This window comes from Petaurus breviceps, unplaced genomic scaffold (assembly GCF_028583685.1).
Source record: "Petaurus breviceps papuanus isolate PSGF00001 unplaced genomic scaffold, PetGlider_PUasm1.0 227, whole genome shotgun sequence".
In the NCBI taxonomy this organism is placed as follows: domain Eukaryota; kingdom Metazoa; phylum Chordata; class Mammalia; order Diprotodontia; family Petauridae; genus Petaurus; species Petaurus breviceps.
Window position 1 is genome coordinate 16,947,882 of NW_027185896.1, and position 18,497 is coordinate 16,966,378.

At 33.6% G+C, this 18,497-nt stretch overlaps 1 protein-coding gene across 2 annotated transcripts in view; it reads right to left on the reverse strand.

The window, feature by feature from the left end:
- SMARCC1 (SWI/SNF related BAF chromatin remodeling complex subunit C1) overlaps nucleotides 1-18,497 on the reverse strand; it is a 190,385-nt gene that overhangs the window by 94,671 nt on the left and 77,217 nt on the right. For both annotated transcript variants that reach the window (XM_069095932.1, XM_069095931.1), the window contains exons 13-16: nucleotides 15,222-15,259; nucleotides 11,649-11,770; nucleotides 1,974-2,045; nucleotides 247-360 (exon numbers count right to left, since the gene is read on the reverse strand). In XM_069095932.1, the coding sequence (XP_068952033.1) occupies nucleotides 247-360; nucleotides 1,974-2,045; nucleotides 11,649-11,770; nucleotides 15,222-15,259 (346 nt within the window). The remainder of the gene's footprint in view (nucleotides 1-246; nucleotides 361-1,973; nucleotides 2,046-11,648; nucleotides 11,771-15,221; nucleotides 15,260-18,497) is intronic.

The window sequence follows — 18,497 nt, forward strand, 5'->3', positions numbered from 1 at the left end:
ACGGCCAAGAAAGGGTATTTTAGCCACTGTTTTATTTTTTCTCTCTCTACTTAAATGATACCAAAGTGGTCTTTTTATGGCTTTGCCCCAGTAAAAAAAGATGGGCAAAACCACAAAGAAAATCTAAGCCATGTACCAAGTAATAGACATTAAGGAATAAAGAAAACCCAATTTAATAAAAAGAATGTATCTAGGATGAGACACTATACAGCTTAAGTATACTTAGGTCAGAGACAGATGTAATACCTCATAACAGCACAGACATCTCCTGTCAAATTCCGCCTGCAAGCAGTGCTGGTCAAATACTCTTGAGGGTTTAAGCGGTATGTGTCAATCATGAAATTACGGTATGCCAAGTATCTAAAGAGAGATGTAGCAAAATTCATATTCATGAATTCTTGTGGAAGGGTAAAAAAAAAAAAGACTCAAAGATCTCCAAGCAATGTAGAGAGATTTTTTTCACAAGCTTATCTGTCAGAGTAACTGCTTAATATTTGTTGTTAAAATTTCTCCAGCTTAGTAACAGCCACTTTTATTGTTGCTAAAATACCAATCACTTAATAACAATTAACAGATAAAAAAGAACCTTTGTTAGCAGAGTTACTAGGAGATAAATTACTATGAAATACCAAGGAAGGTGAACAAAAGAAATGTTTTGAACCCAAAGTAAATTTTCTGGATGTGAAGAATTGGCTCAACACAAAAAAAAATCAAGAGTAAAATGTATTTTGTTCCTGGTTGCCTATAGAGAACACATTTAACTTAGAGGTGATTAAAGTTTTCTTATACAATTTGTGTCATCCTAACAGCTGTAAGCAAAGTTTAAACTGTGTAGCTGAGAAGCCAATAGCATCAAAATGGAATACCCACAAGTTAACCACAAAATGGCTGTTTAAGAGTAAAGTCAGAGCCTACCAAACCCAGCAATTACAAATATTTTGATTTGTATTACTATAAGGCACTCAAATTTGTTTCTCTAATGTGTAGCTACAGAAAAACAAGCACAGCAACGTACAGCCAAAATAGTGCTAAAGAATACTAATATGCTCTTCTTTTCCCACTCATATGGAATTTGAGAATTTGTAATCTGTATAATTAGTAATTATAATTCGTAATAATATGGAAAAGGTGACAAGCATTTGAATGCAGGAGAAAAAAAATATAAATGATGCTACCAAGTCTTTGTTTTTGGTGTGAAGAGTACTTTCTCACTCCTTTGTCATGATGAGGCGAAAAATTTATACTGACATTTAAAACATTTTATCATGAAAAATTTTCCTAATAAGCAATATTTATGATGGCACTAATTATGCTATGTGTCATACCAAACAAAGAGAACTTCATGTTCCTGTCTTGTAAGCTATATAAATGAGATAGACATACTACTAAAATCAGATGTTAATAGACAACAATACGGAGAATAGCAACAGAATTAAAAATTCAAGAAAAGTACTGCTATACAAGTGGAAGAAACAATCAATTTGTATGTTTAATGAGGTATATTCATATGGAGAGCATATATATTGTATTATCAACAATCCATCCTTAAGTCAGATTTACATCCAGTCTGTAAAACATCCAGGGGCACTTTAATTCAGATCAAGTAATTTAAGCTAAGCAGAGAGAATAATAAAACACATCTTGTGTTTAACCTGTATGGTCAAGAGGTAAAAAATGGTGAAGAGAAAAAAACAGTCCCCCTAGGCCTTTGTGAAAGTCTCAGGAGAAGAATTTACAGAGAACTTCCAGAGCACTTCTTTGCTTTTCATACCTACTGAAAACAATATAAAAAATGTTTTGACTAAGCTTTGGATAAAAGATAAAACTTCTAGGCTAGGAACACAAAAACCAATTACCCAGATGAGCTCTTTAGAAAAAAAAGAAATATATTAATTTTTACATAAAATAATAAGTTTTTGGTTCCACTGAAATGTCTCCAAAATGACCTATTTAGAGTCTAAAGTTTCACTCACATTTCTGGAGTTTTAGACTTGTTTTTCCCATTGAAAAACTCAGGAAGAGCACGACGTTCTATCACATGAATACTGAAAGAAAACAAAACATATTCAATGAAAACAGACGTACAAATGTCACTTGACAGATTTCACTGATCTTCATTTAGTCTTTTCTAAGTTTGACTAAATCAGGTAATAGTTTAAATAATATTTATCAGAACTCCAAGTATTCTACATAAGATTCATTAGCGTACCTAAATTGCAAATAACTATTAATGTTGGATGAAGAAATTATCTGAGCTCTTCTTCCCTAGATTTTACCAACAGTTTACTTTCTAGTTCTTTATCAAATGACTTTAAATTCTTTCAACTCAAAATTAGCCACAGAAAGCTAAGAGCTTCCACTAGGAAGGTTCTAAAAAGTTCTTAAGTTTCATTTCATTATTCTAGTTACACATAATTCCTTACTATTTGGGAATGGGAAGGCTGAAAAGGGAGAATGGCACACTTGGCTTTTTGTTTCTGGATACTGCACCTACCAATTTCACTCAGGACATTATTACAATTGTCATTCATGGGCAAAATATTCTAACTTTTCTTCTGACCTATGTTAATGCACCTCTTCTTTAGGCAGAAAGGTGGCCCTCTACTCTATGGGACTCATCCTATTGGTGCTGAACTTAGTGTGGACATTTCAATAGCTTTACCTCCACTGACACTCAGACCTACACAACTCAAAACAACATTAGACAGCCTCTCCAGTATCAGAGATTACACGCAGGCCCCACCTTGACTAACACTATTTAAAAAAAAAAATTCCAGGTAAGCTTCTTAATAACCTATGTGTGCCAATAAGCTTTGCAAAATGTTGCTATGTCTTGATATGCATAAAATTGCTCATGGCGTTTTAAAGCCTATCCACACTGTTCATAGTCAATACCACAACAGGCTCCTTTATGATAAAATACTACAATTTCACTCATTTTAAATTTACTTTTCAAAACAACTTATTTTTGACAGCTCAATTTCATAAAAATACCAGGATAACATAACAAAATTTTAGGTCACTAATTCTAAGGTCTGATGGAGGAGGGACCAATAATGGTAAGTTAGCGAAAAGAATCACAGGCTTATCTACTCCAACTGCCAATTCCAATGTATAAATGCCTTCTACAATAGCCTTCACAAGTGGTAATCAGTCTTGTTTTAGTACTTACAAAGATAACTAACTTGCTTCTTCCTGAGATTTATTTTTGGATACTTCCCCTTGTTATAAAGTTTTTTTTTTTTCTTTTCTTAAATCAATCAAAAACCTGTATACAACATTTTAACTTTTACCCAACGACTCCAGTTCTGGAGTACTATATAATAAATGTCTGGTTATTGTTTTCCACCTACTATATAATAAATCCTCCTTCCATAGGTTTCCTTCAAATATTTAAAGAAAACTAGTATGTTTCTTAAGTCCTCACTATCCCAGCAAAGATATTCTCCCAACAGTTCTAACTTCTTGGATTCTGCAATATAGACTACTCTCTTAAATTAGTTCTTGTTTCTATGTCCTTCCTCCCATCTTTAATATGTATTATTTTTAAAAGTCTGATTAAGAGAATTACCTCTATCTATATATTCTGATATTTTAAGACATTTTCTTTAGTCTCTCTTTTCCTTGTTGGGATCCTTTGTACCCGTGTTCTCAGAATGCTATTCTTGAAAAGCTCTTTATCTTTCAAAAGCTGTTTTTCCTCTTAAGTCTTTCTCTTAAGTCTATCTTTTTTTTTCTAATCTTTAAAAAAAAAAAAAACACCTACCCTGATAGAAAGTCTATGTTATAGATCAACATTTCCCTCCATAGAATGGAAAGAGTTCCTAGGAGGTCTGAGGATGATATACTCAGTACCTCTTATGGTTCCCCCACCCCCATCCAATTTCCATTTCAACAAATAGTTTCTCTTTTTTGTAAGAAACAGGTTTTTAATAGCAGCACTTCTTGTAGTTCAGAGAGATAAAACTGTCAGAAGTCAAAAATTTTTCTGTTGTTTTACTTTTAGCTGAAAGAGATCTTTAACAGATGTTTGGACTGTCTCCCATCACAAATATATCCTGACCCTATGTGTGATCTGTAGCAGAGAATCCTCCACCTCCTCTATCTGGTCATGCTCCAGAGATATAATGATAAAAACAAAAAGATGGACAAGAAGACAGAGCTAGTAATCAACATCTGAGCAAGAGCGGGTTAATAATCTAATTTATTGAGACTCATCATTAGTTGACTACAAGGCAATGAATTTTTCAGTTATACTAGCACCTTTTAATTAATTCAAAGAGTTATGATCTACACTGTTGAAAACAACCTGACAAAGAAATCATATGCTATTGAAATACTTAAAGTCTAATCCATTATAACTGAATTTTACTATTTTAGTTAATTTTATCAGCTTCACTTCTCTTCCTATGGGGCTATGGAGTGAGTTGGCTACAAGTAATGTAAGAGTTTACAAAGTGCAAGTCACATTACATTGCAGAAAATTTATTTAAGTAACAAAGAACATCTGTACTAACTGACCTTGAAAATTTCTACTTTTTAAAAGTTCTCCTGAATTTCCAAAATTGCTCCAGATGTGCAACAGATTATAGTATAAAAAATACAGTAACTATCATTTATAACGCTACAGGGAGAAAAGATCACTTTAATTTCTAATAAAGATACAGTATCTAAATAGTGGGTGATATTTAACTGTATTTTATCTGATTGTGTGCAATTACAGATATTCAATTACTACAGAATTTCCTCAGTAAACCCCTCACAATGGGTGAAATATTTACTATTAAGAAGTATGAAAAGAACAAAATACCAATTTGGGTAGGTAAAATGACACTTTATCATTCTATTACAAAGAAAAAAAAATGCTAGTGACCTAGTTTTATATTGAATCTTTCTACTATAACATATTTTAAAACAGTACAAGAGACATTTATACTTATGGTCACCTGAATATACTTTATAGCAAAGTTTTGATTCATTGAAATTGTCAATGAATTTTTTACTGGCTACGTATATTATGATTATGGTTGACTCCTTTCATGTTTTATATTCGGGTCCCAAATGAACTTTTTAGATATTTTTTGTATAAAAGGCAAAAAAAATCTTACAAGATAAATTCAGAAAACTAGAATAGTTTGACATTTCTAATTTCAAATAATGAGAAAGACCAATTCAATTAAGAGAATTTGATGTAAAAAAATAGTTTGATTTTTAAAAGAAGTCCTATTTCAATTAAACACAAAAGTATTAAAAAATGCTTAAAAATTCAGTTATCACTTTCAGGTCCTGTATCACTATAAACTAATAGTTACAAACTAATAAACTGTAATAAAAGCATTTTCCAGTCCCCTTATACTTGCCATGTGATACAGCTCACAGATGAAAAGACAACTAATACAAATGCATTAAGCCATAGCCAATAGTCCTAAAGGAATAGGAATCTCTTTACTGCATCTACCTACACAGCATACCTAAAAGCCTGAGGCTGGTTTGGGAGAGGTAAGAGAGTTAAGAAATGCATCATCACTCTTTTCTTTCTTATTATTTGCTACCCTCAGCAGCAGGACTATATGGATAGGCAATAACTCAGATACAGCAACTGAAGTTAATAAGAAGAGGCCTACATCTTCATTTGATGAAAATTTTATTTTCAAGGTCAACCATGAGGTAAACGAGACTCAACCCTATCTTTTTTTTTTAATTCACTTCCTCAAACAATGGTAATTCCTAAAACATGGGATAGAAGCAACTTTATATAAGTGACAAAGAACATCTGTACTAACTGACCTTGAAAATTTCTACTTTTTAAAAGTTCTCCCGAATTTCCAACATTGCTCCAGATGTGCAACAGATTGTAGTATAAGAAATACAGTAACTACTATTACAACCCTACAGGGGAAAAACAATCATTTTAATTTCTAATAAAGAAATGCAAAACAAAACAACTCTGAGGTACCATATGTCACTGGCCAAGTTGTCTAAGATGACAAAACAGGAAAATAATAAATGCTGGACAGGATATAGAAAAATTGGAACTAAAGCATTGTTGGGGGAATTGTGAATTGATGCAACCATTCTGGAGAGCAATCTGGAACTATACCCAAAGGGTTATAAAAAAGTACATACCCTTTGACCCCAAAATACCACTTCTAGAGCTGTATACCAAAAAGATCATAGAAGTGGGAAAAGGATCCATATGTACAAAAATATTTGTAGCAGCTCTTTTTGTGGTGGTAAAGAATTGGAAAACAAGGGGATGCCCATCAATTGGGGAATGGCTAAACAAATTGTGGTATATGAATGTAATGGAATACTACTGTGCTGTAAGAAATGAGGAGCAGATGGACTTCATAATAATCTGGAGAGACTTATATAAACTGATGCTGAGTGAGGACAGCAGAACTAGGAGAACTTTGCACACAATTAGACACATTATATGTGTAACAACTAACTTTGATAGACCGGGCTCCTCTCAGCAATGCAAGATTATAAGATAACTTCAAAAGACTCATGATGGAAATTCACACATTCAGAGAAAGAACTACCAGAGTCTGAATGCAGACTGAAGCAAACTACTTGCTCTATCTTTTTTTGTTTTGTTTCTTCTTTTTCATTGTTTACTCCATTGGTTATAATCCTTCTTTACAACTTGACTAATGTTTAATGTGAAGGTATTTATACATCCTATATTTAACTGCATGCCACCATGGGGGGTAGGGGGAGGTGAGGTAGGAGGAGAAATTTGAAACTCAAAGAATTGTGGAAATGAATGTTGTAAACTAAAAGTAAATAAATAACTTATTTCCTTCATGTATGAATCATAACAAATTTAACAAAAGCATCATCCTAGTAGATAAAGTTTCAATTGAAAATAATTTGAAACCACCCAAACTCCTACAGCAGGGGTGAGGAACCTGCTGGAGCTTCATATTCTAAGACAATGCTACCCATGCCAATTCTATTTAAAATTATATTTGATGTGACCTTTTACATTCAAGGTATATATATCCATTTAGTGTTTATCATTCTATATAGAATAACAAAAGTATTAGTTTTGGTCTAAAACCAGTTTCTTCTAACCTTGTCCTCTTTTTGAGCACTTCTTATCAAAAAGAGGGTTCCTTCCCACAATAAATTCTTGGGTTTATAAAAAAAAAAATTGCTACTAATTGAAATCCCTACTGTTTCTTGCCTATCCAATCTGTCTGACTGATCTAGTTTATTGGGATTTTATTCAGTAGCAAATAGTTTGATGACAATAATTTTCTAATAGTTGGAGAACTATTAATGCTAAAGCCTTTATTGTAATTTTTGATTCTAGACCTTTTGTTCTCCCCAGTGAATTTCGCCTAGTTTTACAATGCATGCCTGTAGTAATCAGAATACTAAAGAAGGATAAACTAATTCAGGCAGTATTATCGTTATTATCACAGGCCAACAATGAGCAGAAAATCTCTCAATGTTTAAGGAATAGTTCCTTTGTTTCTTAAGTATATTTTATATTTACATAAATCTTGTAGTATGTCATGATAAACTAAATCTCAAATATTTTATGTACTTGGTAAAAATTTTTTAAATGTAATCAAATGACTTTCCCATTATAACTGGGGTAAATTCTTAATCACACAAATCATTGAAGAAAATAGTCAATGATGGCTGCATAAAAGTCAATAGCTTTCATAGAAATAAAACCAGTGAAGAACTATAAATTAATCAGTAGAACAGGAAAAAATATTTACAGAAAGTTTCATCACTAAATGTATGATGTCTAAAATATACTGAATTGACAAAAAACATGACATATAGTACTCAAATATGAAACATTTTCAAAAAACTCATGAATGGTAAATAATATTAAAAAAATTCAAACAACTTTGAAGCTTTATCTCATGTTAAGTAATTTTATTTGAAGTAAATTTATTTGAAGCTTTATCTACATGTTAAGTAGCAACAATGACAAAATACGTGAACAACCAAGACTGGATGGTTATGGGAAGTCAGGTACACTAATATACTTTTGGTAGAACTATGAAATGTTCAACTACTGTGTATAATAACCTGGAATTATACCAAGAAAATTCATTAAACAGTCCAAATACTGTGACCTAATGTTTTAAAATTGGGCATCTAGTAGAAGTACAAACTTGAGCTTGCCTCTAGCTCCAAACAATTCCAATACCTGTAAAAAAAAATGACTCTAAACAAATTTTAAAGCTACAGAACCCACAAAATGACTGAGAGAAACAAATCTCCCAGGAAAGACAGCCAGCAGGCCAACGAGAAAGGTCCATTGCACCATGATGGGAGCTGAGCACAGTCCCGCAGGAGCTGCGCAGTTCCAGTCCCAGGGAGGCCCCAACCAGCAGCGGCCAGAGCAGACTTCAGGAGAGTGAATAACCAGCAGCTGTGGCAGTTTCCAGACTTCTCAACCCATAAATGCCAAAGACAAGGTAAACGGTCAGTGTGGAACTTTGCTGGAATGGGGAGGACCTAAGATCTTGATCCAACTGCTGCCCTCCAGAGCTAGAGGCAGCGAAGGCACAGCCGATGCACCACGTGGCTGTCTCAGGAGCTCTTGGCCTACAGATTGTAGGGGGACCAAGTGACTATTCAGAGCGTAATCTCTCTTGCTTCAATCTGCTTGGATCTGGATCACTGTCTAGGGTGGTGGTCCTGGAGTGTGTGACCAATGAGCCAGAGTTTATGGGGCTGTAGAGATGGCGCCTTCCTAATAGCTCTAGCAGTTACGAAAACCCCAGCGATTTGGGACAAAACTCTCTCCATTCTGGAAGCAGAGTACTACTGTGGCAAAGAGCTCAAAAGCCAAGTAACTGACTGGCAAGATGAGCAAGCACAAGAACAACAAACAGACCACAGAATCCTTTTTTGGGTATAAAAAGGATCAAGGCATGGAGTGAGAGGAAAACAGCGAAATCAGAACTCCTGCATCAAAAGCTCCCAAGAAAAATATGAACTAGTTACGGGCCATGGAGGAACTCAAGAAGGATTTTGAAAATCAAGTAAGAGAAGTGGAGGAAAAATTGGAAAGATAAATGAGAATGATGCAGGAAAATCATGAAAAGCGAGTCAACAGTCTGCTAAAGGAGACCCAAAAATAAACTGAAGAAAATAACACCTTAAAAAACAGACTAACTCAAATGGCAAAAGAGGCCCAAAAAGCCAATGAGGAGAAGAATGCCTTAAAACGCTGAATTGGACAGATGGAAAAGTAATTTCAAAAATTCACTGAAGAGAATAACTCCTTCAAAATTAGACTGGAGCAAATGGAAGCTAATGACTTTATGAGAAGTCAAGATACTATAAAACAGATCCAAACAAATGAAAAAATGTCATTGGAAAAACAACTGACCTGGAAAATAGATCCAGGAGAGATAACTTAAAAATTATCACACTACCTGAAAGCCATGATCAAAAAAAGAGCCTTTCAAGGAATTATCAAGCAAAATTTCCCTGATATTCTAGAACCAGAGGGCAAAATAGAAATTGAAAGAATTCACACATCCCCTCTTGAAAAAGATCCCAAAAAGAAAACTCCTAAGAATATTGTAGCCAAATTCCAAAGTTCCCAGGTCAAGGAGAAAATACTACAAACAGTCAGGAAGAAACAATTTGAGTATTGGGGAAACAATCAAGATAACACAAGATCTAGCAGCTTCTACACTACGGGATCGAAGGGCTTGGAATGATATTCCAGAGGTCAAAGGAGCTAGGACTAAAATCAAGAATCACCTACCCAGCAAAACTGAGTATAATGCTTCAGGGGAAAATATGGTCATTCAATGAAATAAAGGATTTTCAAGAATTCTTGACGAAAAAACCAGAGCTGAGAAAAAATCTGACTTGCAAATACAAGAAGCAAGAGAAGCATGAGAAGGTAAACAGGAAAAAGAAATCATAAGGAACTTATTAAAGTTGAACTATTTACATGTCTACATCAAAAAACAGTAATTGTGACTCATAAGACCTTTTTAAGTATGAGGATAGTTGAAGGGAATATATATGTATACACACATATATATGCATGTATATGTGCATATAAATATATATGAGTGTGGGCATTTGTATGTTCATGTATACATAGAAAGGGCACAGGACAAGTTGCATATGAAGGGATGATGTCTAAAGAATAAAATTAAGAGGTGAGAGAGGAATTTATTGGGAGAAGGAGAAAGGGAGAGATAGATTAGGGTAAATTATCTCATATAAAAGAGGCAAGAGAAAACTGTTACAATGGAGGGAAAGGGCAGGAAGGTGAAAGGGAATGGGACAACCTTACTCCCACTGAATTTGGCTTAAGGAGGGAATAACATATACACTCTATTAGGTATGTTACCCTACAGGAAAATAGGGGAGTAGGGGATAAGAGGGGGGAGGATAGAAGGGAGGGCAGATTGGAGGAGAGGGTAGCTGGAAGTAAACATTTTTGAAAAGGTATAGGGTCAAAGGAGAAAACAGCAAGTGGGGGACGGGGCAGAATGGAGGGAAATATAGTTAGTCTTTCACAATGTAACAACTATGAAAATAATTTGGGTAGTTACACATGTACAACCTATACTGAATTGCTTATCTTCCCAGTGGGGGTGGGTGAGGAGGGAAGAAATGAAATAATCTCGAACTCAAAGTTTTAAAAACAAAGTTTTTTAAAACTGTTTTTTACATGTAACTGGAAAATAAGATATACAGGTACTAGGGTACAGAAATCCATCTTGCCCTACTAGAAAGTTGGGGGGGGGGTGAGTTGATGTGGGAGGATATAAGAGAGCATAGATTGGGGGAAGGGGTATTCAGCAGGCTTGCTATTTTGTGGTGGGGGGTAGGGGAAAGATGGGGGAAAAAAACACTCAAAATTTTGTGGAAATGAATGTTGAAAACTAAAAATAATTTTTAAAAAATTTTTTTATAAAATAGAGCATTTATATAAGGAAGTCAAAGAGATGTAAAAGATCAGTTTACAGTAAAATATTCACAAAACCAATGTGATTAACAGCAAAAAATTGGGAAAAAAATTACTCATTAATAGGAAATGATTCAACAAATCATGGTATATGAATGCAAGGCAAAGTTATTTCCTATGAGAAATTATAAATCAGAAATTTAAAAACTTTTATGTACAAATATAGAGTAAAGTCAACAGAAACAAAAGAATACACATCTACATAATGTAAATAAAACAGGAAATGGAAGCATAAGTGAAATAAAAATCAACAACATAATGGGAGAAGAGATGACAAAGCATACTACATCTACCTGCTTTCAATAAAAAAGGTCAGTAACTACAAAATGTAGAAGGTGACATACACTGTCAAATGAGGTCACTACTAGAGGTTTCACCTTTATTTTACTTTGTCACAAGAGAGGAATCAATCTGAAGAGTAGAAAAGCATTGAAATGATTTTATAAAGACAAAGTGAAGTATGAAAATCTACTTTTAAAAGGAATGAGCAATACAACGATTTTCAAAGGTAAGCATCATTTTTAAATCACCATATTCTCACAATTCAGTCTGCCAGCTAATGCTCATATAGGGTTATAGTACAAAATGTGATAAAAATCAAATAACTAGCATGTATGCCATTAAATTCCTACAAAAAATGTACTCACATCACAGAATGGAGCTGTATACTTACCAATTATAATCAAACCATGAAGCATAGCTAGGGATAATAATATGATTTGTTTGCTCTGTTACATTATCTTCACCAGGATCAATTGATCGACTCTGATCTCCTTTGCTGGGATCTTCATCTTCCTATTTGAAAGGAAAAGTCAGGATTCAAAGATATAGTGTATACGCAGAAATATAAAAAGCTTTCAATGTATAGCAAAAAAATAAATCTGACGATGGAATCCCCTCCATACTTTAGCGTTGACAAATAAGGGAAAATTTTAGATCTGAGTTTAATTAGTCTTAGGTCACCAGGTTAGATAAAATCAGAAGTCTTTATCAAAATGAACGAAAAAATTCATTCTTCTATTAGAGCAAGATTTGTACTTGCAAATCTGCTTAGCAACACTTGCTACTTTAAGTAATCATCTCAAAAGAAATGTTTCTGAAAATGATATACTAATAAAGTAAATGGACTGTTAATTTAAATGACCAATTCAGGGATAAGGATAAAAACTAAATGAGCATTTCAAGAAAACTATGTTGCCATTAAAAGAATGTAAACATAATATTAACAAAGTAAATCATGCACTATGTTCCTAAAGATATTTGACAACTGTTACATTATCACTATACTGAAAAGCACATATGGGTTTAGGTTCAAAACCATATATTGTTATCTCCCTTGAGCTTCCACAATTTTCTTCTCCAAATAAATTGTCATTATTTTTTCTGGTTCTGTAAAGTAAATCCTTATTGGTTTTATTGGAATGGCAATAAATCGGTAAATTTAGGGAGCTTTATCAGTTTCATTATTTATAGTGGCATGATCCAACCATGTGCAATAAATATTGCCCTTTCCTTTGTTTTTGTCATGTTACATAACTATATTTAATAAATCTTATGTGTGTTTTGTTAGCTTGACTTCCAGATATTTTATAGTCAATTTTAAGGGGATTTCTCTATCACATACTCTTGGATTTCTAGTGCTACAAAGAAATACTGTTAAGATTCACAGGTTTATTCTGTATTATTCTCTAAAGTCATTAATCACCTCTATTATGCTGACTTACTGGAAATGTTATTGAGAAAATAATTTGATCTCTCTTTTGCTTATTTTTTTCTCTTTGCTCTTACAGTAGCTGGCTATTCTGGAACTATGTCAAGTAACAGTGGGAAAAGGAGCCAACTTTGCTATCCTTTATTTATGAGGAGACACCAAAATTTACACCAAGTAAACAATAAATTTTAGATCTGAATGCGAGGGCAAAAAGTTTGCAAAAAGCTTATTAGGATTCTAGCATAAATTATAAAGGTCAAAGGCTTATTTCTGCTACTACTACTATCATGAAGCATTAAAAAAAAAAAAGAGTAATTATGCTATTTTCCTGAAATTGAAAGATACTTTTAACTCTAGCATACAAATAACTTGGCCATAGTAAATAATTTTGAGATATATTGCTGTAATCTCTTTGCTAGCAATTTTAAGACAGCATCAGTCAGGTCCTCCTGACACTGGGGTGGGCGCTTTACTCACTGCGCCACCTAGCCGCCCCTGGTTAGTATTTTCTGTTACAAAAAAAAGTTTTCAGGGTTTGAGGGTGTGGGGGAAAGGAGAGGTCACACCTGCAGGAAGATAGATACAGAAATTACTGTGTTATAAAACTAAAAAGATATCAATAAAATTAAAATTTACATTTAAAAAGATGTCTCAAAGGATGCTGATATATGGGTGAAGGTGAGAGGCTGAAAGTTAGCTTTTACTCTCAAATATCAATGACTAAGAAGAGAAAAGTGATAACCAAGATTAATGCAGAAACAGCCAATCACATGAATAATAAGTGTTTAACTTGAAAAGACATAAGAGAAATACTTATGGTACACTTCAAAAAGTAATATGATTCATAAACTAGGTTTATTAATTACGATTAAGAGCTGGAAATTTTCCTTAATTCTTAAAACTGCTTTATGGTCAGTCAGTTCATTTGTCTTACTGTGAATGAATTATCTTAGAAGTTACACCAACAACAAAATTTCTATTTTCTAAAATCAATAACTAAAGGGAAAGTTTAATTAATAATAACATAACAACTAAAACTTACATATGCTTACTATGTAGCAGAAACTACAATAAACCCTTTACAATTATCTCATTTGATCTTCACAAAAACCTGGGGAGGTATGTGCTATTATCCCCATTTTAGAAATAATGAACCTGAGATAACAGGCATTGACTCGCCCACCTTGATATAGCTAGTAAGTTATGGATACCATAACTTTTTTGAACTCAAGTCTTTTTGTCAATTTGAACTCAAGTCTTGCTGACTCTAGGCCTGGCTCTCTCCACAACAACATATAAGTAATCAGTATTTATTCTGATTTTTAAGTACAATTCCTGAATAGTTCCTGTTAGACTAATGAATGACAAACAACATAGAGGGGACCAACTCTTAAATGAGGCAAATAAACAAATTGGAAATTAAGTTGAAAATTCCAGTGAACTCTGGAATCATAGACTCTTTAACAGTCACTGTATTTTCTTTGTCATGTACAGCATAAGGAAATTAATCTGCAAACTGACAGTGAAAGAAGGAAGACAATCAAATGCAAAAAGGAAAAAAAAAACAAAAGTTCAAATTAACAATGTAGCCTTTTCTTTAAAAAAGAAATAAGTATTGAAACTTTTTTATAAAAGATGAAAGAAAAGTAGTATTTTCTATTTTGTTCATGAAATTAACACTTAAACAGAACTTGTATGGTTGAAAATAAAAATAAGAAATTTTATTCTCTTTGGAAAATGTATGTTTAAAGCAGAGTTTTGTAACCTGGCACCCACAAAACCACAATGGTCTCTATGAATGCATAGATTTCAGAGAGCCAATGAATGTAGAAGGAATGGAAGTTATACCTTTATTTTTACTAACTTCCAACTGAAATTTAATTTCAATTACTTATGAATGTAAACAAGAAGTATTACCCTAAGAAGGGTTTCAAAGGTTTCACCAGACTGCCAAAGTGTCTATGAAACAAAAAAGGTTAAAAACCCTAGTGGAAAGCATATTGGAGAAAAAGAAATTTTCAAAGAAATTACTACTAAGAAATGACATACCAATATTCTGAGCAAAGGACATTTAGAGTTCATTAAAATTCAAAGCAAAATAAGGGCGGCCAGGTGGCGCAGCGAGTAAGAGCGCCGGCCCCAGTGTCGGGAGACCTGAGATCAGTTCCGTCCTCCGATACTCGGCACCCACACAAAAATAATAATAACTGGCTGTGTAACCTCGAGCAAGTTACTTAACCCCAAATGCTTTAAAAAAAAAAATTTCAAAGCAAAATGACATTCAGTATATATCTGTTAAATTTCTACTGTAACATGTTTAATTTTTAACACTTTTTTGAAATAGTGAAACAATCTAAAAACTTTATATTGGGACCTTTTTCATGCTGAAATAGAGAATTTCATAATCTCACCAAGAACAGAAGTCCTCTTCAAGAAAAGAACAGGGATAAAATACACTTTGAAAGGCCTTCTTAATGCACTGGAAGAATATTTTTTATTTCTATTTTTTGCAAAAAAAAAAAAAGTTAATGTTACCTTTCCTCCTGTTGTCACTGTCTCTTCATCCTGTTCATCTGCAAAACCAAACAAGTAGTCAATTAAGTATTATGAATGCAGTCTGACTCTCTAAGTTTTAATTTATGAGTACATTTAAATGGATATGATTTTAACAATAAATGCTTTTTTATTTAATATGTGATGAAGAAAAAAATAATTTTAATATCCATATTAACCCATTTAATCAAACTTGCCAGAAGAAATGGCAGCAGAAGAAACAAAAACAAAGGCAGAGATAATTAAAATAGTTGAACAAAAGGTAATTTATACTCAATTACTGGTTCAAATGGTGCCCCTTAGCTAAAGACTCCTAATAGTAATACAAGAAGAGACTTGTTCAATATTGCTGTCTCCTAGGTTTGGTGAAGCTCAATGAAATTTTCGATCCTTCTTGAAATGGGAAAAGAGATGAAAGACTCCATATCAAACATCGTGAACAAAGTCTCTCTAAGAGAGCTAATAAGGCTTTTATGGATGGGGTAAACAAGATCCAAAATATGGGTTTTTCAAAGCATTAAATAATTTAAGGAAAATATACAAATGTTTCTGCAAGAAAGCAACAAAAACTTTGTCATAATAAAACAAGAACAGTGAGAGCAAACTTATTTAACATAAAAATAAATTAAAATTCTAAAGAAGTTTCTATACAATACTGGGCATAATAGGATATTAAAATAACATTAGAAATATCTACCTATGAAATTAAGAGGTGAGAGGAATATAATGAGAGGAGATGGGGAGAGACAGATTGGGGTAAACTATCTCATATAGAAGAGGCAAGGGATAAGAGTTACAAAGGAGGGGAAGAATAAGAAGGCAAAAGGGAATGGGTCAACCTTATTCCCACTGAATTTGGCTTGAGGAGGGAATGAAATACACACTAAATAGGGTTATCTCACCCTCTAGGAGAGTAGGGGGGGAAGGGGATGAGAGGGGGGATGATGGAAGGGAGGGCAGGCTGGGGGGGAGGGAAGTTGGAAGCACCCATTTCTGAAAAGGGACGGGGATCAAAGTAGAGAATAGAACAAGTGGGTGGCGGGATAGGAGGGAGAGAAATATAGTCAGATTTTTACAATATATCTACTATGTTATTGTTTTGCATTAGCCACACATGTACAAACCTATACTGAACTGCTTATCTTCCCAGTAAGGGTGGGTGACAAGGAAGAAAGGGAAGGAATCTGGAAATGAAAGTTTTAAAATCAAATATTCAAATATATATGTATATATATATATATATATATGTGTGTGTATATATATGTATATATGTATACTATTATTAATACCATCTTACATGTAATTGGGAAATAAGATATACAGGCACTGAGGCATAGAGATCCACTGGAAAAGTCGAAAGGGGTATGGGAGAAAATATGGGAGACAGAAGATTGGAGGAAGGGATCCTGTGGGACTGCTATTTTGGGGCAGTGGGTAGGGGAAAAACAGGGAGAAAATTTGTAACTCAAAATCTGGCAGAAACAAATGATGTAAATCAGAAGTTAATAAAACATAAAAAAAAAAAAGAAATATCTACCTAAAATGAAAAACAATGGAAATACACTAGAAACCTTCCCAATTAGGAAAATAAACAGGAATAAAGCAAGGGTATCTGCTTATTGTGAGAGACAGTAAAGAGTTAAATTTCCACAGAACTGCTAGAAATCACTGAAGACTGATGAGGGAAGTTAGCAGATGGCAGATGGGCCTGACCAATCAGAAGGTAGACAACGACCTTGAAAGACCTTCAGACTAGGACAAGGACTGCTCCAGCTTAAACAAGTAGGGATGAAAGGCTTAAACTAGTAGGAGCCAGTGACCAGGTGGCCTAAAATTACTGTTGTGCATGCTTAATAAACCTCATGCATATAACGTGACACACCCCACATAGAATTAGAGCGTCATTAATAAAACATGGAACGCATGATAATGTATGATGAAGGGAGGGAGTCAGGCTTGTACATATCTAGGAGAAATATGTAATGGGTATAGAAGGAAGATTGTAACCCAGAAGAGAATAGACCAATGTGTACTCTGATGTGAAGTATCCACTTCTAACTAACAGTATAAAGCTTTTCTCCCTTTTGTACTCAGTACTCCCTCTTCCCAAAGAAGGGCAGTAGTCCACTTCTGGCCAGAGCCATTCAATTCCTCTGAACTTCTCAATAAATTTCTTTTGATACCCAAATTTCAGTATCAATTGTATTTCTAACATTCTCTTACCCACTATTATTTGATATAGTTACAGAAACACAATAGCGAACTGTAATGTTATCATTTTTCTAGCAATAAAACAAAAGAAATGATAGGAATAGAACTGGCAAGTAACACAAAAATATTCATATCTGCTGATATGATAGTTTACTTAGAAAGTCCTAGGGTTTCAGCAAAATAATAGAAAATTAATAGTTTCAGTAATGTTATAGGTCTAGGCACACCCTCTGACGAAACAATACTACTACTATTATCCCAAAGAGGTTTAAAAAAAGGAAAAAGACCTATATTCACACAAATATATTTATATGTACACAAATATATTTACATCAGCTCTTTTGTGGGGGCAAAGAATTGGAAACTGAGGGGATGCCCATCAATTGGTGAACGGTTGAATAAGCTGCGGTATATTATTGTGCTGGGATACTTCTGTGTGATAATAATAAAACAGGATGCCTTCAAAAAACCCTGGGAAAATTTGCATGACCTCAGAAAAAGAAAATTGAGCAGAATCAGAAGAATACTGTACACAGTAATAGCAATATTGTATGATGATCTGTGAATGATTTAGTTATTTTTAGCAGTACAATGCAAGACAATTCTATAGGATTATGAAAGATGCTATCCACCTCCTGATAAAGAACTGAATCCAAGCACTTTTTCACCTTTTTTAAACTTCTTTTGTTGTTGTTGTTTTTTCCAGGGGGGTGGGGGGTGTGGAAGGGAGTAAGCCACAATATGGATAATCTAGAAATATGTTTTGCATGACTTCACATATATAATCTATATCAAATTGCTTCTCCTCTCAAGGAGAGGAGAGGGAGAGAAATTGGAACTCAAAATTCAAAAAAATACATGTTACAAAATGTTTTTACATAGAATTAGAAAAAATAAAATATATAAACTTTTCACTGAAAAAAGAAGAATGTTATAGGCTACAAAATAAACCAATAAAAATTAACAGCATTTCATGAATTTTACGGTTATAATTAGTGGAATTTTTGTGTTGTATCTTCCTGAGATGTTAATGAAATATGGACCATC